At 42.0% G+C, this 23,351-nt stretch overlaps 1 protein-coding gene across 1 annotated transcript in view; it reads right to left on the bottom strand.

The window, feature by feature from the left end:
- Ush2a (usherin) overlaps positions 1-23,351 on the bottom strand; it is a 673,376-nt gene that overhangs the window by 405,621 nt on the left and 244,404 nt on the right. The window contains exons 21-26 of the mRNA XM_021165303.2: positions 22,007-22,137; positions 13,681-13,807; positions 12,240-12,341; positions 8,926-9,105; positions 7,582-7,712; positions 2,506-2,779 (exon numbers count right to left, since the gene is read on the bottom strand). Of these exons, the coding sequence (XP_021020962.1) occupies positions 2,506-2,779; positions 7,582-7,712; positions 8,926-9,105; positions 12,240-12,341; positions 13,681-13,807; positions 22,007-22,137 (945 nt within the window). The remainder of the gene's footprint in view (positions 1-2,505; positions 2,780-7,581; positions 7,713-8,925; positions 9,106-12,239; positions 12,342-13,680; positions 13,808-22,006; positions 22,138-23,351) is intronic.

The raw sequence follows: 23,351 nt of genomic DNA, 5'->3' as shown, positions 1-23,351 counted from the left end.
GCATGTCTCAAAGTATCTGAGTCAGAATCTTAAAGCTTGATGTGGATGGGGGAAGCTCTCAATCCTGGACTTTTATCAACATTTCACCCCATTCCTGTGCACCTGGAAAGGTTGTTGTTGTTGATGATGATGATGGTGGTGGTGGTGGTGCTGATGTTGGTGATGGAGATGAGGATGACAATGGCGATGATGTCCACAATGATGGGAAAAGCTAATTTCAATTTCTTACTATCTTTAAGCATTATTATGCTTGAAGACTTCAATGGTGTATTAGTGGTTTAAAACCAGCGCCACAGATAAAACACACACACTAGAAAAGCTTAGTCTATGCGTAAGTAAAGAGTTCACTGGTATCATAGACTTGCATCTAGTATAGGTAAAATTGCTCCCCTTGGGTCTGTGTTGATGCTTTACAGTTTTCCTCAGCACCAGTTCAGCATCCTGTTCCATTCATGTCTCCGAGGCTATTGGTGACAACAGCGTCAGGTATGAGTCTCTAGCCTAAGCCTGGATAAGGAGTTTGTTTCATTCCATGCTGCTCAGCCCCACGTAAACAGGATGGAGTATTCTCTCACTCACAGAGATTTACCAGATTCCCTCTAATACCCGAAAGCCTGAAAATCTAGGGACGATCTTGTATGAATGTAATATTTTTAGCAGCTGCTACATCTTAAGTGCCTTGAAAATGTCATTACTGTCTTAGATCCTGGTTATTCATTAACTCCTTACTGCTACCCTGCTCAGACTGTCCTTACAGCGCCCCATATATTCTCAATCCGAAGTCATTTAAATCTTTATGTACTTACCAAATAGGCAAAGACTGCTTCGTGGAAATTTTAACCATTCATGGGGTGTAGATTTTAAAATGTACAGAGAACCTTCTCTCTATGAGAGCACGTTTGGTCATACCTTGGAAATTTCTATTGTTACCAAGTCACAGAGGTGGAGCAATAGCAAGTGCCAATCCAAAGAACACTTCACTGCACTGAGTTCAAACAGAGGCACCCGGTAATCCACTATGGACTCTTGCGTCTGCTCTCTAACCACGGGATCTCTGCAGATGCTTCCCTCCCTATCCCCCGCCTTCCTCATCCATCAGGTGCCGTCACGAATCGCTGTGGCTCGGGACGGGCGTGGTGGCACACACCTTTAATCCCAGCACTCAGGAGGCAGAGGCAGGCGGATTTTTGAGTTTGAGGCCAGCCTGGTCTACAAAGTGAGTTCCAGGACAGCCAGGGCTACACAGAGAAACCCTGTCTCGAAAAACAAAAACAAAACGAATCACCTTGGCTCAGTCCGAGGCGCCTCGTGAAGAGCTTCCTCTGTTCTTCTTATGAGAAGTGCTCAGGGAATCACACACAGATGTTTTTTCCTTTTGTTTTTTGAGTCATGGGTCTCACTATATAGCCCAGGAGGCCTCCAAAATTGTCATCCTCCGTCCCCAGCCTCTCCAGTGTCAACATGACTGAGTGCCTTTTAAAATATTTTTATTTTTCTAGTTAATTACACATGAGTTGAATGCTGGGTTAGGAATTTAACTGCTTTCCATTTTCTGATGATTATTGATAAAGCTGTCTAATTTTTCCACAAATATACTTGAAATTCTACTAAACTCATGTGCTTCATGTGGTTTTGCTGTCCCCAAATTCTACTGAAGAGCTGTGGAGGTGACGAGAGCTCTGATGTCAGAAGCTGAAATGAATGAAATTAATGGCAGTATTTTCCTAGTCATTCATTCACATCTACGCAAACTTTATCTTTTACCTTCACGTACGTATAGGGAATAATCAATATTTTAATTTTTTTATTTTTCTAAAGTCACTTGTTTTCTGACTTGTTTTTATTAATCATTGTATTGTCTACATTTCAAATGATCAATATTTTAAAAGCCCAAGCCACATGCCTGTTAAGGAAATTATGCATGTAATACATGTAAAATTGGTCTATCTGTATGACACTTTTATTTGCTGAAGACATGTTGGAATACCTAGGTTGAATTTAAGGAGTGTGATGAGACACTCTTAGGCTCAACATGGAGAACTGTCTGGGGGCTCTTAGGAGGTTAAGAGTATACTGTCTGCTCTTGCCAAGGACCTGGGCTCCATTTCCAGCAGCCACATGGTGTCTCTAACCTTCTCCAAGTCCAGTTAAAATGGATCTGACGCCCTCTTCTGGCCTCCGAGGGCACTGCATTGCAAATACATATGCTTGGGCAAGACACAAACATAAAATAAAAATAAAGGAACAAATCTTTAAAACTTACAAAAAACTATAAAAACTGCATTAAAACTTTGAGGAAATATCCAGTGAGTTGTGTGTGTGTGTGTGTGTGTGTGTGTGTGTGTGTGTTCGATTTTGTTTTTTAGCTTAAAGGGCTGTAAGCAAAGGGAAGGCGGGTTAGTGGGGACTATTTTAGTGCAAATCTACTGGCATATTGGAAACAGTACAACCAAAGCCTGCTGGGACAGGGATGTCCAATGGTGTGGGCCTCTAAAGGGAGCTTACCTGGCTCCAGAGTCAAATGTCTGTAGGAGTCCTGCAGCTCCTGTGGGATCCCGCCCAGATAGACAGGAGAATTCACCCGCAGAGGCTGGCCTCCAACCTGGGAGGTGCTCTTCTTACGTGCATTCACACCGACGGACACCCCAGAGCCGTCCTTTTGGATACTGACTGTATTCCACTTTCCATCACAATAGGCCAGTCCCAGCCTGAGATCCACGCGTGTAAAGATGAGACTGGAATTGAACTTGAAGCTCAGCAGCCCTCTCTTCAGCTCCACCTGTATTTCATATTCAAAAAAGGCAAAGGGAACCTCAGGAGGCTGCAGGATGGCAGCTTCAACAAGAACAGAAGGTCAGTTTCCTGAAGAAAGGCAAGACACAATAACCGCCTCTTATCCTCAGCAGAGCTGAAGTGATGAGTAATGAAATGTACGCTGCCAGCTTACAATTGCCATGAAGAATGTTGTACTCAGTCAAACAAATGCATACCCAGTGATGATTATACTACACAGTGTGGTGTTATGGAGACACCAGCTTCTTCTCTAACATAGTTAACAGATTAAATCTTACTATAAATGACTGGCAACGTGGGGAACAGAACACTATGAACCACGACTCTGGTTTTTGAGTTCTTAGAAATGAGAAAATACAACTGCATGTATCAATTTAATTTGGGAGAAAATTTGACAGGACAATACGAAATCGAAATGTCAGGCTTGATGAACCTTGTTTTAAATGGTTAGTGAGCTCAATTTCAAATTTGCGAGATATATTTTGATTCGATGTTTCAGTTTTATTCTGAGTCTCTCGCATAATTGCCTCTGTGTGTATTCGTTTAGATTAATGCACCATTTTCTAATGTCAGCATATTTTACCTAAATTTTCAGTGTAAGGGGAAAGCATTCATATTTTCCCTCAAAATGTTACACGACAATTATTTTTACCAACCATTTATTTTTCTTTTGTTTTAGGTGTGAAATCAGCAAGCATACTAGTTGAAAGTTTGAGAATGGAATGTTAAATAAAATACATTAAATCCTGATGGGAAATGAATATGTCTTCTATGATATCTTCATGATACATCCCCAGCAAGCAGGCATTGCCCTTCATTCAATAAGTACCAAGATCATCAGCTCCCTAAAATCTCCCCCCCCCCAGCAAAGGAGCATCTTGACGCAGTCCTGTGGCCAAGAGAGTGATGAGACACCATAGAAGCAGATGAAGCACTTGCTCCCTGGGAGTCAAGAAAGATTTAGAGGAGCTGGGGCAGTAAAGGCTCTTCTAAAGGCAAAGGTTGACCCACTTGCCAAACAAGCTTAGCCATCCCTCACCAGGTGGAACATGGCCCTCTATAATTCTGGAATTACAGCACTGGGGAGGCACAAACAGAAGCTCCTAGGAACAAGCTGGACGTAAAGTCAGCAAGAGACCCCATCTCAATGAATATAGTGGGGAGTATATCCAGAAAGAAATTAAAGATCAAATTTGGGCTCTATATGCACACATACACATGTGTATTCACACAAGTGCACGCACGCACGCACACACACACACACACACACAAGCTTGACTGCATCGCACCCTTGAAGTGAATATTTCTGGTTTTGTTGAAAATTTGGCTGTGCCACGTGATGTTTCTCTGGAAGCTGTATGATGAGAGAAGGTTTTGCTGGAGCAGATACATAAGAGGATGTTTTGCTGAGGCAGCCCCGTGGTGTTTTCTCTAGAAGCTGTCTTGTGAAAGGGCATGTGATGCTCTGCTGAAGCAGACCTTTGAGAGGGCATGTGATGCTTAGAAAAAATATAAATACTACCCGGCAGACAGTGAGCAATGCTCTTGTATTCGTTCCTCTTGGAATGCTTTGCTGGTCTTCCCTGATCTTTGCCTGTTGTAACTTCATTGAGAGAAATATGCCGGAAAACTTCTCATGGTGTTCTGGTTGCTTCCTGCTGCTTCTCTGGACTTGTGCCAATTTGGGGAGCCCTGTGGTTTCTTCTGGATCGAACCATTCCTACAGATTCCTGTTTGATGTTTTGGACAGGATCACTGATATCATGACAATGAAGGTTGGAATTGCCCCAGAGAACTACTTCTAAACACGGTCATTTTTTCTCCTTCTTCTCGTATGTGGGCTAGAAGGGACATTGAAGCATTTAAGAACCTTAATTAAAGTGGGTTTTGAAAAAAAAATCTAAGCCTACATCCCCCCGCACACACACAAGCACACTTGCACACAGGCACACACAGGCACACACACACTGGTACACATGCACACATAAGACTTACAGTAATGTGAGATGCATGGATGTTCCTTTAAACAGGGTCATAGACACATGCACTCAGAGGACATTTGGTTTAAAGAAAGGTCCCAAGTTAGGTAAGACACAGGAAGCACTGAAGTGGGAGACTGTGAGAGCCTTGCTCAGTATGTAGAGGTAGATTTTAGGTAATTTGGGGTGAGATGGGAAAAGTTCATCTCTCATCTGACACCAAATACTATGTTTGTATTGACTCATATTTGATATCCTAAGTTCATTTTTTCTGGGCAAGGGAAGCATCCACTTGAAATATCAGATGCTTGATCAGTTTTAGGTCATCAAAGTCATCCCAATCAGCACGATTATAGAGATGATCAGGAAGGCTCTAAGTGCATCATAAAGTGACTCATGAGAGTGTGGTGGCCAGGACTGTCTGTGCTGGGTACCTGCAAGGCAACCATGCTGGGAAATGTCATTTGCTGCCTGACTATGCTGAGAGGCTGGCTTGGGAAGCAGGGCGGTCCCACCCCATTTCTAATTTAAATGTGTCCGTCTCAAAGTCTTATCAGTGTCCCCTTGTCTGTGGACAGGGTAGCCTGCTCCACTGTGTGACAAGGAGAAAAAAAATGGACAAAGCAGGCCAGGAGTGAAACCAGTGTCCCTCAGAACAGCAGAAGGTGAACTATTCCCAGGAGAGGTTAGCATTGCATATCCCATAATAGAAAGATGCCCGCAGTGGGAAAGAGAAGTCTGAAGTTGAGTATGGGAAGTGAAACCATGCAGAGTAAGTCTAGTTGGAACTCCAACGGACTATCTCAGTTTCCCTACTTGGTGTCCCTTGGCTGCCCTGAGCCCTAGCTTGAGCACCGGATGAGCTCACAACCTGCTCTGTGCAGGCCGCACTGAAGCTCTAGCTGATGGACTTCCTGGGGCTTCCTTCCCCGGGTGATTTCCGCTGGGGGTTTTGAGAAGATGATTGGATGGTGTTGTGATGTCTGTCTGTCTGTCTATCTGTCTGTCTGTCTCTGTCTGTCTTTCTGCTACTCGCTATTCATCCTTTTTTTCCTTCACTTGCTGTGTACTTAATCAACTCCCTCATTTGAAACCAAGAGTATAGCTATGGGAGATCACCCAGCAGGCTGTACAGAAGAGTGTGTGAAAAGTCAAGGCTATGTGACTGCCAACTTGATTGTATTGCGTCACCTGGATGACCAGCAGACATCCCTGTCTGTGTAGGTAAAGGCATAGCCGAGGCTGATCAGTGTTCAGACTTCATCCATGGTTTAACCCGCTGGGTAAAGACTGAAGAGAGGTGCCAGACAGATGACTCATCAGCTAAGAGTACCTGCTGCTCTTGTAGAGGACCTGAGGTTGATTCCCAGCACCCACATGGTGGCACACGGCCATCAGTTACTCTAGTTCCTGGGGATTTGTTGACTTCTTCTTGTCTCTATGGGCACCTGCACACATGTGGTGCACAGACATATGTGCAGGCCAAACACTCATACACATAAACGAAAAGAAATTTGAATAAATCAGACTAGATAATTTTGAGGTGGTTGTGGTGAGGCACGCAGGCTGGTTGGAGAATGTGGCTCACTGGGAATGTATTTCTGAAGGGCACCTGTTTCTCTGTCCTGACTTTGATATTTCCCCAACCTCTCCCCATCCCTTGTTCTTTATAGAAGCTTCTAGCATGTGATTCTGCCATCATGATGTTCTTAAAAACTGCCAAGGACCAAGGAGGGAGCCGAAGTAAATCTCTTCCTTCTAATTCTGTCAGGCATTCAGTTAGAGTGACACAATGAATACAGACATCTGTCATACGTTCACTGTGACCAATGGGAGATGGTTAGCCACCATCACCACACAGACAGCAGGGCAAAATGCCGGGATGTCAGGAGGGGCTCACGCCATAGAGGAGACTGAGCTGAAAACAGGAAGAAAACACCAAGAGATATGTTGCTGGAAGAGGCAAGATATAAACATAAGTATTCATAACTGCTATGCCATCTGTCCAGCGCTTCACTCAATTTGGACAATAGCATTTGATCGAATGATTGACCATAAATAAAAACTGTCACACTTTCTCACTGCACTTAGGGAAATTTACAATCTGCTCATATTAATCTTATTTACCATAGCAAATACGTGGAAATAAACAGTGTAGGGTTGGTGAGAGGCATATTATACAGCCCTGAAAATGGAACACCTCAATGGAAAGTGTGAACAACCTAGAATATTGTGAGTAGAAATTCCTAAAAGTACATTTTCATAAATCTCAAAATCTGTGAAACTCATTCATAGATGTTCATCATTCAAACTATAAAATACATACTAATAAGAGACATAAAATTATGATCACATGCTGGTTCTGGTGAGAGTTAGGGAAACAAAGACTCAAAAGGATGGAAATTGAGTCCTCAAATGGAGTGCTTTGCTCATTAACACTCATGTATTGCATTTCATCTGACACAGAGTGAAATATATAAAGGGCATTTTGAAACTATATCAAAAGACAATGAAGAGGTATTTTTCATGTACTAAGAAACTAAATTGGATTCCCTTAATTTTTAACATCTGCTCTGTTCTGTTCAATTTACAACATTTATAGTACTAATTGTCATTTGAAAAAATTATCTTAACTCTGTAAGTCATTTCACAGGCCTGTTAAAATAAAGACTACTTAAGGAAAAAAAATGAAAATAGAAGTGAATGTAGGGAAAAAAAAGCCATTGTGCTTGGTATTAACACACAATTTATCGCTTTCAAAGTTGGGCCTGATGTTTTCATATAAGCACAATTAGATGCATTAACTTACAGCAAGAAAATCCGGTCCCTCTGTATTGTGAATGAAAAGAAGCAATCCATTTAGTTGGTCTGTTTGAAACTTCAGGGAAATCTCAAAGTCCTTTGCAGCATGGAACGTATCTGAAGGAAGCTCCAGGAATCCTTTAAGACAAGAGTGTGTATACACATCAGCATCAGGCAGGCAGTATAAAAGTGTGTCGAGCATCTGAGAATGGTATGACCTTTGTTTAAAAGATCACACAAAAGACAGGTAGATCAGTCCATGACACCCCTCCTCCTGTCTATAGGGGCTGCAAGATGAGCATCATACACCTTTGAAAGGAGACAGATCCCATCCTCAGACACACGCAGACACATACATACAGACACACACACAAATCTTGCATGAAGCTTAGCCCCTGGAGGAAGCTAAGAGAAGCTCGGAATGCTGCCTTTAATGGAAAAATAAACAATATAACTACAGTTTTGTTACTGCACACAGTTTAAGCCACTTTATAACTGATCAGCTTAGAGACAGGAGGCTGACTTGGGTGTCTAATGAGGGACAGTCTAAATCTGCCAAGCCACACAGATGCTTTCCAAGGCCATGCCACAGGCGTGGGGGTGTACACAGAGGCAGGAGGGAAGGAAGCTCACTACCTCACAGTTTCCCTCAGCCTCCGCGGTGGTGGCAGGGATGTCCCAATTCACCAGAGGTCCCTCAGAGGTCTGCTTAACCCCTGCTGAGCTTTGACACACACCCTTCAACTATATATGAAGGGGAATAGGGATGTTGAGTCATTTTAGCAATGAAAACTCCTTGGCGCCACTTTTTCACGGTAACCTACATGCTGACATCTGTCAACTGATTTATACATGGGAACTGTGACACTTAAACTACTCTGGGGCCTACCAGAGATGTCACTCTTAAGTATGTCCCATGAATCTTAACAGTTATATTTTATGTCCATACTTTGAAAATAATGTAGGATTCAATGTACACAGTTCTGCAACATAAATTCATAAAGTAAACTGGGCAGAGGAGGTAAGATGAGACTGTGAAGAGAACCTATATGTACTGCTAGTGTGTGGCTCTTAGATATCCTCAAATTGTTCAAAAGTGGCATCTAGTGGGAGACCTTGAGGAGCAATGAGGAGACATGGGAGGCAGAGTGTGACCTCTCTTCTCACTGGCAAAGAGTGGTTTTACAAGGTCACACATTCTCACAAGGGACACATCAGAAACCACTGAAACCTGGGAAACTGAGAGCCGATGTTAAGCTTACATCTTCTTAAGTCAACTTCCTCACGTACTCTGTGATGGTAACAGAAAGATGGTTAACACAAGCCGAGTGAGTCACCAACGACACCTCACCTGCTCCTAGGAACTGAACTCCTTCCTCTAGGTTGGTGGGACAACCTTCCCAGCTGTGATGTACATTCACCTGCTCCTCAGAGCTCTGCCAATCCAAAGGTAGCCACGTCCCAGAAGGGCTGTAACCCTTCATGATGAACACATCCTTGAGGCAGCCCACAAAACCTCTTTGGATTATCTCTGCAAAAGTGAAAGGCATCAGGGAACACACTTCATTCAATGGTGTAGAGTTAGTTGTTCAGCAATCCATTTTTCTTGACGTTCAAAAAGAAGAAACCTACAAGCACTAGTACCCCAAGTTCCTGAAGACCGCAAGTCATGCAACCCCAGTAGCTACAGTGAATGGTTGCAATTTCTTGTTTGACTCTGGCTCATTCACAATGAATCTGCAGAGACAGATTTATGAAAAAAATTAAAGCAAAATTTGTTATTTTGCTGTTAGCAAGAATGCTGCCTTTTGAATTAACCCAGAAATTGTTATCATAAGTTTCCAATATAAGTGCTAAACACTTTCAAAAGTGAGGTTTAGGGCTAGGAGAGGGCTCAGTGGGTGAAGTGATGACAGGAACCTGGGGACCTGTGTTTGGATCCTCAGCACCCACTCAAAAAACCAAGAATCCCTTCCTCCCAGTACTGTTGGCAACCCCAATGCTCAGGGGCAAGGGGGAGACATAGGAGGGTCCCTGAAGCTCACTGGACTCTCGGCCTAGACAAAGCTAAGAGCTCCATTCTTTGTGAGAGCCATTCCATTCTATCTCACAAATAAAGGGCAGAAAGTCATTGAAGATATCAGACATAGACCTCTGACATCCATGGACACATGCACATGTTCATAGGTGTATAAGAACTCAACAATGAATACCTCCCACCCAAACATGCATATGAAAACACACACACATGAATAATGAATGCCTCCTGCCCAAACACACATATGAACACACACATGAACAAAGAATACCTCCCACCAAACATACATATGAACACACACACACATGAACAATGAATACCTCCTGCCCAAACATGCATATGAATACATACACCACACACACGCATGAACCATGACTATCTCCCAACCAAACACATATATGAACACACACACACACACACACACACACACACACACACACACACACACACAGGAACAATGAATACTTCCCATGCAAACACACATTCACACACATGGATGACCACACTTATCCCAGGGTCCCAGCCATTCCATGACATCTGGAATGTTACATGGAAGCCTTTTGAGAGGAACCCCTGAGGTGTCCTGTGAGCCCTAGTAAGTCATGGAAAAACCCTAAGGTCATTAGTAGGCTCTTGGAGGTGATTGTTGTAAGAGTCATGTAAATTTTTATTATATTTATTTGTGTGTGTGTGTGTGTGTGTTTCTGTGTAAGCACATGCATGCTATGGTGAACATGTAGCAATGAGAAGATAATTTGTCAGAATTAGCTCTCTCCTTTTATCATGTGGATCCCAGGGACTGAACTCAGCTTGCCTGGATAGACAACAAAAGCCATCTTGCCAACCTCCCTACATCCCTGGTGGTAACTTCTATTAGTTTCATATTGGAGTATGTTTTTGTATGCTGAAAGTAAGGTGTATATATGTGCCACATGTTTGAGACTATGTGTGCATTCATGTGTGTGTGTGTGTAACTTGACACAGGTTATAGTCCTCTGAAAGGAGAGAATCCCAGTTGAGAGGGTGTCTTCATAAGGTTGGCCTATAGACAAGCCTGTGTAGTATTCTCTTGATTAATGGTTGATGTGGAAGTACCTAGCCCATTTTGGATAGTGCCACCCCTGGCCAGAATGCCCTGGAATGTAAAAGAAAGGCAACTGAACAGCTCTAAAGAGCAAGTCAGCAATCAATGTTTCACCGTGGCTTCTGCTTCAGTTGCTGCCCTGAGTTCCTACCTGGACTTTCCTTTATGACAGTATATAACTGTATGCTGAAATAAACCCCTTCCTTTCCAATTTGCTTTTGGTCATTGTATTTTTTCACAGTAAAACCCTCCCTATTTACGATAGAATCTATTTTATTAATATCATTTAAACTTACTTTCCATTTATTTTATATGTATTAGTGTTTTCTTATCATCTATCAATCTATCTATCTATCTATCTATCTATCTATCTATCTATCTATCTATCTATCTAACATCTATCTATCATCTATCTACCATCTATCTGCCATCTATCACCTATATATACCTATATCATCTATATCTGTATATTTCTATATCTGTCTGTCTGTCTGTCTATCTCTATATTTATATCTGTATATTTGTACATCAAGTGGTCACACTACCTGCAGAGGCTAGAAGAGGATGCCAGATTGTGAGCCACCATGTGGTGCTGAGAATAGAGTCTAAGTCCTCTGAAAGAACAAACTATACTTTTATCCACTGAGCCATGTTTCTAGCCCCAATATCTTAATTATAGAATTTGGGGGATTGGGATAGGACCATCCATCGGTCACCTCTTTTGTGACTGTCACACAATACACTTGGAATGTTTCTTAGACTTCTGGGAGTCAAGTTCCCCGTTCGTGTGTTATTTCCCTTGGATTAAAAAGTCTCAGAAAAAAACTCTACATACATTCTACAATTACATGAATCTAAATATAAGCCATTTTGGCAAAAGCCTAATGAACTTTTTGAATGGAACTCATTTGACATTGACAAGGTAAATAGAACTATTGAAGTTGCCATGAGAAAGAAGAGGGCTAAAAGTTAACACCCACACATACACACAAACACACACACAATATACACACATACACACACAATACACACATACACACAACAATAATGATAATAATACCCCTTCATACTTATAAGTACTGTAAATTGATTGTATTTAGTTTTTAGTACAATATCATGCTGGTTGTTATTAATTATAAACTTGGAAAATGTATAATCACCTGATACGAGTCTTAATGAGTGACTATCAAGAGGAGACTGCCCTTTGGGCACATCTGTAGAGGGATGCCCTTTAATTAATGTTTGATGTGCAAAGACATAACCCACTGTGGACAGCACCATTCCCTAGATTTGAGTGCTTGGCTGTGGAGAAGGTGAGCTGAATAGTAAGCGGGTATGGACTCATTCTCTCTCTGCTCTTGACCATGGATGTGACTAACTCCTTTAAGTTCCTGCCATGGCTTCTTCCCTATGGAGAAGGACTATAAGATGGAGCCACAAGCTAAATATATCCTTTCTTCTTACAGTTGTGCTGCTGAAGTGTTTCCACAGCAACAAAAGCAGCATGAGGATAATATATATTTCCACTTCCTGTGAAACTTACCAAGCCTCTTCTGGAGGATGGTATGACCTTGTGGCACTCCACCCACAAACAGTCCAGTGTAGCCTCCTGTCATGGAGCTTCCATTCAGAGAAGAAGAGGAGCCTGTGGGAGAGGAAATGAGAATTACAGCTTCCTCAGGGGCGTCTTCAGAGTGAAACTCATCACGGATCTTTAGTACCCAGATCTCCTGCATCTGCTATACCTTCTTCTTCCCACATAGGCAGCTGCTGTAAGCCTGCATCTCATCAGCAGCCTCTCTCTGTCTGCTACTGACATGGCCTCCTTATCAGACCCTAACATGTAACATAAAGTGTTCTGATACCCCTAGGGCCTGTTGCCCACCATTTCCTCCATCCTGGCTTGATGTCTATTTTTTGTTTTGTTTTGTTTTGTTTTAACACAAACATACACCTTTCTTTCTAGATATTTTCATGGTTCCTTCCTTGGCCCTTAATTTCTCTGCTCAAATGTTATAAGGAAGTCCTTACCCAATAGTCCTGAATCAAATTTAACACTCCTCCCAATGCACAGACCTTTCACATGAATGGCCTCATGCCAATCAGCTATGAGTCTCTGGGGTCTGGACTAGTGACTATAAGAAGCTGTTCCCAGAAGGCTCCTCAACATCCTTAGAGGGTAAATTAGGCTGAGTTTCCCCTTGAGTTAAAGTCTCATCAACACAGACAAACCTACCTCTCCCATTTTTACATTCCCATAACTTGCTATGACTTTATACTTTTATTTATTATCTCCTGGAACCACCTCCATGTACACTACAGCCACTACAAAGCTCTGTTTACTCTTTGCTGTCTGAGCACCTAGAACAATAGTGGAATATAGTAGGAGCTCATTAAAATCAGTCATAGCCTAAATGAATCCATGAAAACCTATATCTTTGGATGAAAATGGAAGACAGAGTCAGCTGGGAAGAAAACCACAGTCAAATGCAAGCACTGGGTATATGGTCTTGCCTACCCACTGAAGGAACTGGGAGGTGTCAGTTACATTTCTGAGTCTTGTTTTTTCACATCTTTGTGCATAGATCTTGCTTTCCTTGCTTGCCTTCTGGAGTCAAAAGGGAACATCGATCGGGCAATCAAGAGCCCCTGCATGGTGTGAAGAATACACAAAGTACAGCATGGCTGATGATGGCTTCATTTTCATCTCTGCTTTACTGGAGTCCTACCTGGACAAGGAGCTGATGGCTAGAGTTTACCAGTGGGAAAGTCAAGACCAACTAAGAGACATCTCACAGGGATTAGTGTGAAACTGAATAGAAAAATCAATGTGAAATTCACACATGTACATGCACACATGTGTACACATGTGTACACACACATACACACAAATGTGCAAGCATACACACACACACACATGTGTACACGCATGCACATGAACTCACACACCCATACATGCATGCACACGCGCACACAGCCCTTACCTGTGTACTGTCCATCAAGAGTAATCTGGCCAAAAGCCTGATGTCTGACTGCTATGATTTCATGCCACTCTCCATCCCTGTATCCTTGACTAGGATCATCAGTTGGGGTAACTTCCACTAGTGTTCCCTTGAGAGAATGAATGAGTGAATGAATCAATCAATCAATCAATGTCACATTCAGATGTCACTGACACACATAGATGTTTTGAACCAGTTCATAGAAATCAGCATTATGATCCCAACACAATGCAGCCACTCTTCCAGATACTTGACATACAAGTTGCCATTTTCTAATCACCTGTGGTGTGCATCTGAAAACCGTGATGACCAAATAAGAACAGAAGGCTCCAGACCAGTCTCTCTTACAAAGGCACTTGTATTTTGGGTATCTATGCCCACATTTTATTGTTCATGGAAAATTGTAAAGAGGAAGAGAAGAATTTAAAACTGAGAAAAGTAGCGAAAATGTATTCTAAGGATAAACAAACATCTGGAAAATTAGCTTTCTTTTCATGAATAATTTCTTAATGTGCACTGAAAGAGGGGCTGGGAGATGACCCATGTTAAAATGAGTAATTTTTTATTAAACTTAGGTGTTGAGTTAAGTTTGGTATTCATTACTTTGTAGTGTAAAAATGTAACATTTATAGTTCTGGTAGGATCATAATAACACAGTGGAAAATGAGTTCTTGAGTATGATGACAGTGAATGGCAGATACCAAGAGGAAAGATCAACAAAATAGGCAAGGACAAGGGAGCAGAGAAGAGAGAGAACAGACAGACTAGCACAGGAGAGCCATAGGCAAATCAGAGTCCACATAAGAAATTCCATCCATATTAGCCAACATTTACTACCATGACAAAGAAAACAGATCCCTCCAAACCTAAGGAAGATAAATTTAATTTCAAGGTTGATTTACTGACAAAAATCAAATGCAAACTTGTTGCAAGTTCTTAGACACTGCAAGTAAGATTGGTTTAAATAGTATATATTTTTAAAAATAATCTTGAATCGGCTGAAGAGCTTGGGTTAAGAGCTTAACTGGCTGCTCTTGCCGAGGACCTGGGTTTGATTTCCAGCACACATGGAACTTGGAACCATCTGGAGCTCCAGTCTGTGGGATTCTGCACCCTCTTCCGGCCTCTTCAGTTACTGCACACACAGGGTAACCATACTCATGAAGGCAAACACCGACTCATAAAATACAAATAATTTTTTTTAATTACCTAGAATGTTCCATCAAATACTAACAATTTTAGTCAACTGTTCCTAAGAGAAAAAGCCTGTAATTCTCTAATGTAATAGATTTACATGGCCAGTCACAAGGCATGAACCATAGTTTCCTACTTAAAATACTTGTTTATATCTCCCTAAAGATAGGCTATGTCCATTCTATACATTTAATTAACCTTTGTTAAGCCTCATAGTATACTTGGCAACACACATGATATAGAGAAACTTATGCTACAAAGATAAAAAAAAAAAGCCAACAACAACAGCAACAAAACCAACAAAAAGAAGCTTTCAATTTCCCACAGTACAAGTAGTTCCTTCTTACATGGACAATACCCCCAACTTATATAGACAACCTGGGCAGCAAGGCACACGACCATTTCCAAAGTTATCTCTAGCCCTAGACTCTTTTCCTGTCTCAGTTTTTCTACCTATTCTTTTATTTTCTTCAACTCTATTTCGACATTTTAATATTTTACAAACACACATTTCATTATCGTAGTTTAATAATTAAAACCAGAACTGGTGTCGTGCCCAATTAATGTGCCCTGGTACTATGCCCATTAGTTTTTCCATTAGTGAATTCAACAATACTAATGGGATTACTAGCATGGGATGCTAATTGGGTGTGACATAAGAAACTGGCTTACTTCTGAGCATACCCTTGCTAATGATGAAATTAATGAGCATTTTATTAAACGCTGTCTCATCAAAGTGTACTTAGTTAGCGTTAAAATTGTTACAAACGGTTCTGCATCTTAAAGATCAGGTGTCTGAGGCAGAGGCTCTGCACATTGTGTTTGGCAATAATCTGAAGCAAGGGAGAGTTCTTGCCATCAGAAATCATATTGTTCAGTTGCAAATCCACTGAGGTATCCTGCAGCAGGGTGGGTCAAACTTGCTTCAAGTCTTAGAGGAGCTTTGCAAGGCGTTCATTGATGAGGATGCCAGCATCCCCATCATAATAATTCTACAATTGGATCTAGGGTTGTGCATAGGAAATACTGGGCATGGCAATTACAGTCTTCTCAGAATTATTTTAAAGTTTTATTTTCAAAGGTTCCTTGTCTGTGAAAAATAGAATGTTCAGTGTATTTTCCGTGAACGCCAATGAGTTCAGAATAAACTAAGGGACAAATTAGGTTAAAGCTGGGCAGTAAAAATCACCTCATCAAGTCTCTGCAAAACTGACGTAGCCAAGCAAAGGACTAGAACACTGTAGCTTTTAGTGACTCGGTGGAACTCTAGAAATTAGGGCTGTAATTCATCTCTCATTTTGATCTCTTTTTAAGCTTTATTTTTATTATTTTAAAGTGTGTGTACTTGTGTGTTTGTGCGTGCACGTGTGCATGTGTATTCTTAGCTGCATGCAGAGGCCAGGGCATCAGGTCTCCCTGGAACTGGAGTTTACAGATGGTTGTGAGTTATCAGAGGTGGTGCTGGGATAGAACTCAGGTCCTCTGTAAGAGCAGTGTGTGCTCTTAACTGGTGAACCCTCTCTCCCATTCCCTCGATTTTACCCCTTAACAACTGTTCCCATCATTCAGTTCCTGAGATACACATTTCCAGTTTCAACTCTAAGAATCTCCTTTCTTCTCCCTACATATTCACCCAGTGGAGCTACCAGACACTCGGAGGAGGAGCCTGGTGGGTTTTAGCTGTATGGCCTCCCTCTGTGGAGGTTTTACAGCTAGCTGTTCAAGCAACTCAGCTCTCAGGGTTATTAAGACATTTTAAAACTTGAAACATTCGAGAGAAGATGAAGTTATTTTGAAATCGGGTTGTAGAGAGTGACGTTAAACTACCTAGAAAATGTCCCTTTTCCAAATTCAAAATGAAATTCCTGTGAATGGATTCAGGAAGCATCAGTTAAAGGTCTCTATCACAACTTACTTTGGGACAAGTCAAAGCATCCAATAAGCAAAGTAAAATCACCGAGCACTAACATGTCACTACAGGATCATGAAAGTCAGACATTTCATCTCAGAAAAGAGGTGATCGGATTTAGCTATGGTACAGTTTTAGTCCCAGAGATCTAACATTTAACCAGATAACCTGTCAGAGGTGCTTAGCCTGCATCTACATTTTCTAAGGATTGGGCTAGGGATAAAGCAGTGACATTTGAATAAGGAAAACACATTAAGCATATAATTACCATTGCAGTGGGAACAATACAGAGGCCACTAGGCAACCTTGTCTTAATTTACAGAGAAAAGGAAAATAATGACTTACAGCGATGCTTAAAGTGCTTAAAACACACGTAATTATAATGTCAATATCAGGTGCACAAAACAAATGCATCTCCACTTCTTCAAATGTGAGTTATCATCTCTCACATCGCATACGAATCCATCTTCAGTTTCTTATCCCAAAGTCAGAACAAACAAGTGGAGACTGTTGAGATTTTTCTCTATTTGGCACTTTAAATAATTGTCTAAAAATAAGCCTGGTCTTCATTATGCAGTTGGCAGACATGTCCAGTTAACCTGCATTAGCTGTGAATTCCTTAGAGGTGGGTGAGGGTACAGCCCCTGCTGGCTGGCGCTCGCTGCCTCATGGGCTGCCTCCTGGCCCAGGAGCATTTAGTATAATATATCTGATTATATCTTCTCAAATACACCCGAGGCAAGCCTGCTCAACCAATTCCTCACCTTTTCAAAGGTAAGTGAATTGTCAGTGTGCTGAAAACAGACAGCTTTTGCCTCGTGTGGACTGATTATTATTCTAGACAGAAATGTGCTTACCCAGCATCGCAGAGCCCTCCTTTCTCCACCTGGCTTCCTACTTTTACTATCCTGGTTTTCTTAGTATTTGGCCAGTATCTGCCAACTCAGTGGACACTTAGGATGAAGCTGTATGGGGCAGAGAGGGGTGGGCGAGCTGAGAAGCTGGGCCAAGAGAGCAGAAGGGATGGGAAGTGGTCAAAAACAGTTCCACTGTGACTTGAGCCAGCCTGTCTATCTGATGGGACTCCAGAGAGCGTCCTTGCAGTACTGTCAGGATCATGAGACTCATGTGGCTGAGTGAGGAGTGGCATTGTTTGGTCCCTTCATCCTCTGCAGTCTTCAAGGACCCCAGAGTTTTGAAAGAGCAAGACTCACATCAAAGGAGATGGGGTGTTAGCATTCAGATCTGGAGTCAGTTTTCATCCTCCTAATGCTTTGCCTCAGATGTTTAAGGGTGTGGGTGTGTCCATGCATGCATTATATTACAAAAGGTATTCTGAGAAGGTCATTTGTAGTTCCTGGGACTGTGGGCTGTCACATTTTCATGTTTGTGACACAGAGCCGAATCACAGAGGCCAATTCAAGTTATCTCTTTTTCTAAGTTTTCTGTGTGTGTGTCTGGGCATGTGCACATGTGTGTTGCATACATGTGCTTATGTGAGTATGTATGTGTGTGCATGTGTACATGTAAGCCTAATTTCAGAGGATGATTTGAGTTCTCTTTTTTCTAAGTTTTTGGGGTGTGTGTGTATGTGTGTGTGTGTACATGTGCATGTGATGTTGCATATATGTGCTTATGTGAGTATGTGTGTGCATGTGCACATGTGTGTTGCATATACGTGCTTGTGTGAGTACACACATGTGTGTGCAGGTGCACATGTGGATGCCATAGGTCAAAGTACAGTATCATCCTCCTTAATTACCCTCTACCTTCTGTTTTGGGACAGGGTCTCTCACTGAACCTGGCATGCAGAGATTGTGCTAGGCTGGCTGATGCAAGTGTAGGGGTCACTGGTCTCCCAGAGGCTCCCACCATAATAGCTTTTGATGTGTGTGCTGGGGATCCAAGCTCAGGCCCTGAATTTGCACAGCAAGCACTTTAACTCTCTGAACTATCCTCTTTATCCTGTAAGTTCCTAACCAAATTGTACAGGAAATACAACCAAAACTGCACTCAACATGGCTTCTATCCCGTGGATAAGACAGTTGCTCTAACTTAGGATGGTGCTGGCATTTGACTGAAGTGGTGGCTTCAAGGATGAAATGTCATCCCTAAAGAGGGCCTCTCTGCCCACGTTAGAGCCTCTGGGGTAAGTGCTGAAATAGTCAAAGCTTTGTTCCCTCTGGCTGCTCAGATATCCCCAGATAAGAAAGTGCAGTGCAGAGCCAGGTGTCTGCTCCTCACTAACGCTGACATTCTTCTTCCTGCATCTGCTGCTCGATTTCGCTGCTTTCCTCTGATTTTTGTGGATTTTTACGTTACCTTTGGTTCCTTCATCCAGCATGTTTATCTGTGTATTTTCTGAAAACTTTTATTTAATGTTCATTCTTTTATCTTATGGAAAATTGACATCAGTATGATGGAATTCCTAACCACTTCCTCTGCTAAGCAGGAGCATCTCAAACAGCCTTCTGTTCAGTCCTCTAGTCTCCTACAGCTAATTGTATTTGTTGATTATTTTCATTTTGCTTTGCTTTGGTCTTAATTTCCCCCTTGGTCTAATGCTCTTTCATAACCAAGATGGTTTCTGCCTGTAAAACCCATCAGTTATGTGCTCTCTGGACACTCGGGGTTAAGACAATGGCGGAGAGCTTTATCCTTTATCCTGGCTTCTCTTTGAGGTATCTTAGGTGTTTTTCGCCTTCCGTTCATATGCTTTACTGACAGTCCTCTTCCATACAGTACTGAGACCATCATTTGTCCTAAGTTTCTGAATATTCAGAAGCATACTTGTTTGTTGATGAAGAGAAGCGCCGGAGGAATGCTAAACCATCCTGGAAACAGCTTGGTGCTTGCTTCATCTTTCCTTTTGAGAGCCAGCATCTCAAAATACCTCTGCTGACTTTGAACTCTTGGTAATTCTCCTGCCTCAGTCTCTCCCCAAGTTACAGGAGTGCCTCCCTGGCTTTAGACCTAGGCTGCATGGGTTTAAAACCTGCCACTTAGTAACTAGGACACAGTGGGTGAAATGTACTTGTGGCTCAGAATGCTCACCTGGGAAATGGGGTGGAAGGGAGTCCACCTCATTGATGTGTCCATGATTGGGTTCAGACATGCAGAACTCTGGGTAGAGAAAATGGGCTGAATCCTAGCTGGGATTTGCTAGGGTTTTTCAATGAGTTTATAAGAGGCCCTTTATCAACACAGATATTTTAAAATGTTATATTATTTTTATCTCACTCCTCCTTTTCTTCCTGTTCTGGAACTTTCTCCAACTTTATGCTTCACCAATGTAAGCCTCAAAAATACCTCCTCTAATTAATCTCCTTATAGTGTTCAAAGGAAAAAAAAATAATGTTTTCAGCTCTGTAACTGAACCAACTTTAGTGTGCATATTTCTTTCTACAGAGACCATCTGCCTTGCCTTCCACGGCAGCTGCAGCTTCCCTGTCTCTTTGGCGATTGGGTTTGCTGGGGATGCTATTTATCTGTTTAGTTTCTCTCAGCATCCAATAAGAAGCTGTAGTTTTAGCAGGGGTGGGGCATCCAGTGGTCCTTGTCACAAAGGTCATCTAATTCCCAAGCTCAGGACCTATCAGGCCACTTCGAGGACAGCATGAAGCAACCTTTATTGGCATGTCTTCTGTTTTCAGCTTCACTAAGCAGGAAAGTCCCACCTGCCTCTCGAGCCTGGCAGGATCCTGAGACAGACTTGATCCAAAAGGTACTGGCTACCTCTCAATACTTAGGTCATGGGGTGTCCAAGCCTAGGTTCTTTCCACAAGGGTATGGGGTGTCTATGCCCTGGTTCTTCCTGAAAAGTCATAGGGTGTCTGAGTTCCATTTCTCCCCAGAAGTTCAATGGCTATCTGAGCCCCGGTTCTCTCTGGAAGCTCCCTGAGTGTTCAAGCTCGAGTTCTTGCCCCAGGTCACTAGGTTTCCAGATTGCAAGAATCTGAGGTCCTCCACCTCAGCTCTTAGTCTAGGATCCTAAGAATACCTTGGACACAGTGTGGGGAAGCCCAACCAGTTTTGAAATATCACATAAAATATTTATTTAGAAGTGTTCATAACTTCAGTCACAGGTTTTAGAGAGAAGACGTAAACTAATGAGAGCCAATGGTCTTCTTCCTCACTAATCACTCACAGGCTGGATGGGCTCCCTAAGGTCTAACGGCCACTAAGACCTTCCTGTGGAGACTGACCGCGCTGACCGAGGCTTCCACTTTATGCTCATGTGATCTCAAACACCTCTTTCTAAATATTCACAGAACATTTTAAATGAATCACTTCATTATTTTTAGGTTGAACTTCCGGGGAGAACTGGGGCTCAGATACCCTGCGTAGACACTCCATATTCTTGCAGGAAGAACTCAGGCTTGGACACCCTGTATTAAACCTTAAAAATGTCCACATCTGAAACATGAAGTTAAACAGTACTGAACTATCACTTCAACATTTGCTAGCTAAATAATTAACTACTTAAGTAAAATACTAAAGGGTGAAAGGAAGGGAAGAGAGAACAACACAGGCTGAGAGAAAACAAAGTCATCATTTATTCTCTGAAGAAAAAGAAAATATGTTCAGATTTATTTTAAATCATTTGTTTATTTATTCTTGTGTCAAGGTCTCACCCTGTAGCCTAGGTTGGCTTGGAATTCACTATGTACCAAGGCTGGCCTCTAACGCACAGTAGTCCTTGAGACCCAGCCTCTTGAAGGACAGCATCCAGGCACACATTTTGCACACATTATACACTGCAGCTATACATTTTGAACTATCATAAAGTGGCACACTAATTTTAACCACGTAGCTTCCTTGAATATTTGTGGTTGGGAGAGAGCTCTGCTATTTGGACTGTGGGAAGTCATTTCCTTTTTTTGTAATTTTCATTTTCTTCATTGCTAGGATGCAGACCCCCTTGGGGTCACATATCAAATATTTATGTTCTGATTCTTAACAGTGGCAAAATTACAATTAGGAAGTAGCCATGAAATAATTTTACTGTTGGGGTCACCGCATCATGAGGGGCTGTATTAAAGGGTCAGAAGGTTGAGAAACTCTGCTGTAGGTAAGCAGAATGTCCTCTGGAAGCCCGGGGTGTCTCAGGTGAGGACTTTTTTATGAGCATCTGTACACTTACCTTAGTACCTAGCATCCACAGGACAGTCTCAAAAATGCCAACCATCATGGCTAGTAATTTACCTGGGAATTGTAAAGAAAGTAAGGACGGCCATTCTTCAACTGAAGGGTGAAATACTCTTCCTGGTCGCCAGGGGGCAGTGCCAGGAGAATCAGCCCTTCAGGCACCCTTGTCCGGAAGCTGGCCTTGATTCCTAGAGATGTAAATGGTATCAGTTAGTCGGGGGTGCCACTTCTTTGACTCTTTCTGATAAATGTACATTTACTTTCATTATTATTTATGATGGAGTGAATACAGTCAGGAAATTATATACAGCAGTGTGTTGGGATGGTCCTATTCGATGGATTTAAATATATTCCTGGTAAGGCTAAGAAGAACTTGGAAGTTCTGGTACCTGTTATGGTAATCCTGTCAATCAATATAAAATGAAGTTTAAATGTGTCTAAAAATCTTGTCCACCTGAAAAGTCATACTGCCAGCCTGCAAACACTGGCTACCTAATCATATCAATTTGAAAATACTATCAGAAGGTCCTAAAAATAAATGAGTTTTGATGTAAATGAAAACCTCTAGAGGATATTGTTTAAATACTATGAAAATGAAAAATAAATTTAACAATAGATGCTAAAACAGAAAGCTATGGATGAGCTGGCGCGTCGGAACTAAGTGATTGAGCCAGCCAATGGTGGGAGCTTTTAGACTCTCAGCCAGTTCTCCTTTCTCAGAAATTGATCTGCAATATTCCTATTACATGCACTGCTAGGTCCCAGCTCCAGTCTTGGGATCACACCTACACAGGACATATGTGGAGACCTTCCTGTTGAGAGAGCATTTCACTTAAGGTTCAGGAACTAGTAACGACATCTAACTGTCACAGTCGGCTCTGATACGTCCCATTGTAAAATTAGCAGAGCAAGAATAAAGAGATCAACAGCATACCTGAAAATCAAACAAAAGCTAAAACACAATAATAAATAATGAGTGAATTCTGATTCCAGCAGTAATACACAATAGACCAGGATTATCAACACTTAAAAAAAAAATCTCCTTATAGGCTGGACTAATAACTGAAGGACCCAAATAGGGTGGGGCTAGCTTCATTCTGTTGCTATGACATATATTAAACACCATGGCCAAAAGCAATTTAGAGGAGGGCATTTGTTTCAATTTACAGGTTTTAATCCTTCACCAAGGGAAGTCAAGGTAGGAATTCGAGCAGGAGCAGGGGCCTAGAACAGAATTAATGAAGGAGCTAGCTGTTTGCTGGCTTACCCCTGGGCTCTTTAGTGATTAGCTGTCTTATACAGGCCAGGACCCCCTGCCTAGGGATTGGTGCCACCCACAGTGAGCTGGGTCCTCTGACATCCATTAACCATCAAAGTAATCTTGTCCATCATCTCCAGATAA

The sequence above is a fragment of the Mus caroli genome, chromosome 1 (genome assembly GCF_900094665.2).
Source record: "Mus caroli chromosome 1, CAROLI_EIJ_v1.1, whole genome shotgun sequence".
NCBI classification, from domain to species: domain Eukaryota; kingdom Metazoa; phylum Chordata; class Mammalia; order Rodentia; family Muridae; genus Mus; species Mus caroli.
Note: the sequence above shows the minus strand (reverse complement) of the source record. Positions and strands in the feature narration are given on the sequence as shown.